Below are 1,553 nucleotides of genomic sequence, written 5' to 3' on the forward strand. Positions count from 1 at the left end.
TATATATATATATACTTAATAATTTTAATTAATTCTTAAAACTCTTAATTATTTTACTTGCGTAATACAGCATACAGTCTTTAATATAAAATATATTATTACAAAATATAGCATAATATTTTGTTTTGATATTTCTATATTGAGCATAGTTTATGTAACAATAAATCATATAATTTAAATATTCTATCATGGTAGTATTCGTTGCAACACCTTACATTTACTCTGATTTAAATGACTTACAGTAATGCAAAAAAAAACAACCTAAAACTAAACTTTTAAATATTTTTTTTGAAAATCTGAATGGTCCTACGAGGAATACATTTTGCAGAAATACAGAATTTACTGCACTAATTCTTTTATTTTGATTTTGGGGTGAAATGTGACTTGAACATGTTTTTGGGAGATTTAACCAGGACATTACTGTATTATTAAGCCATACTAACTTCTGTTGATTTTATAGTTTCCTCCTCGCCTGACGTCCCTCATATCATGAAACCAAAGAGATTATTGTCTGCATGCAGTGTGGAGAGGTAATATTGTCATATATTCTCATAACTTTTCATTTCTTTTGAAGGATTCTCTTAACTTTGACATGTCTTTGCAGTATTCCTGATCATCTAGTCCAGGCTCCAGTTGGTCTCCTGACGCCCTCAGCTATGGGCAGTAAACGGCGGAGACCCTCAGCTCTTCCCACTCCAGTCAACCGCCGGATCTCTGGCATTCCTGCACTCACACCCAAGAGTGTGACACATCTGAGTAAACCTTCCCAGGTCACAGAGCACTCATCGACCTCCAGCCAAACGGCCACTCATTCAAGGTAGTAATTTTGCCCCTAAAACTAATTCTTTATGAGTTTTTAAGGAACTTAATAGTGCAACAAATTATCTCCATTGTTCTACAGTTTATCACAATCTCTTTATATGTATAAATCTAAGTCTAACTTTATTTGTACAGCCCTGAAAACATGAAAGAAAGTGAGAATCAGGAAGATAAGCAAATTTCAGTGTCCAATAAGGAGACCTGCCCTCCAGCTGACCTCCAGCCCTGCTCCCTGGTCTTTAATATGGAGGATGAGCCTGTGGAACTTCCTCCCTGTGAGCCAGCAGCTGTGGAGAACCCCTCTGAGCCACCTTCATGTGATCCAGAGCCTCTTGAAGTCGACATCAAACCCCCAACTCTTCCAAGCACAGTGGACACCCAAAAACACCTGCAGAACACAGAGAAAAAGGAAGTTAAAGAGGTGAAATAAACTCTATTTGAAGTGATTTTTAAATGACATGCATTAGAAGAAAACGTAAACAGATCTGAAAATGTTACAATTGTAGGTTTTGCTTGTGGACGCACCTGCACCAGCACTTCAGCTGACAGAAAAGATGCTAATTGATCTCTCCAATACCCCAGGCCTGATCAAAACTTCCTCTGGAAAGCCCTGGGGAGGACAGGTGAGACGAAAGATTTTATATACAGTGTATATATATATATATATATATATATATATATATATATATATATATATATATATATATATATATATATATATATATAACACTACC

At 35.7% G+C, this 1,553-nt stretch overlaps 1 protein-coding gene across 2 annotated transcripts in view; it reads left to right on the forward strand.

Moving 5' to 3' along the window:
• Positions 1 to 1,553, forward strand: part of LOC107574508 (G2 and S phase-expressed protein 1-like) — a 6,722-nt gene that overhangs the window by 4,227 nt on the left and 942 nt on the right. For both annotated transcript variants that reach the window (XM_016260967.1, XM_016260972.1), the window contains exons 8-11: positions 461 to 530; positions 605 to 817; positions 955 to 1,240; positions 1,326 to 1,442. In XM_016260967.1, coding sequence (XP_016116453.1) covers positions 461 to 530; positions 605 to 817; positions 955 to 1,240; positions 1,326 to 1,442 — 686 coding nt within the window. The remainder of the gene's footprint in view (positions 1 to 460; positions 531 to 604; positions 818 to 954; positions 1,241 to 1,325; positions 1,443 to 1,553) is intronic.

This window comes from Sinocyclocheilus grahami, unplaced genomic scaffold (assembly GCF_001515645.1).
Source record: "Sinocyclocheilus grahami isolate Dianchi unplaced genomic scaffold, SAMN03320097.WGS_v1.1 scaffold31.1, whole genome shotgun sequence".
Lineage (NCBI taxonomy): Eukaryota > Metazoa > Chordata > Actinopteri > Cypriniformes > Cyprinidae > Sinocyclocheilus > Sinocyclocheilus grahami.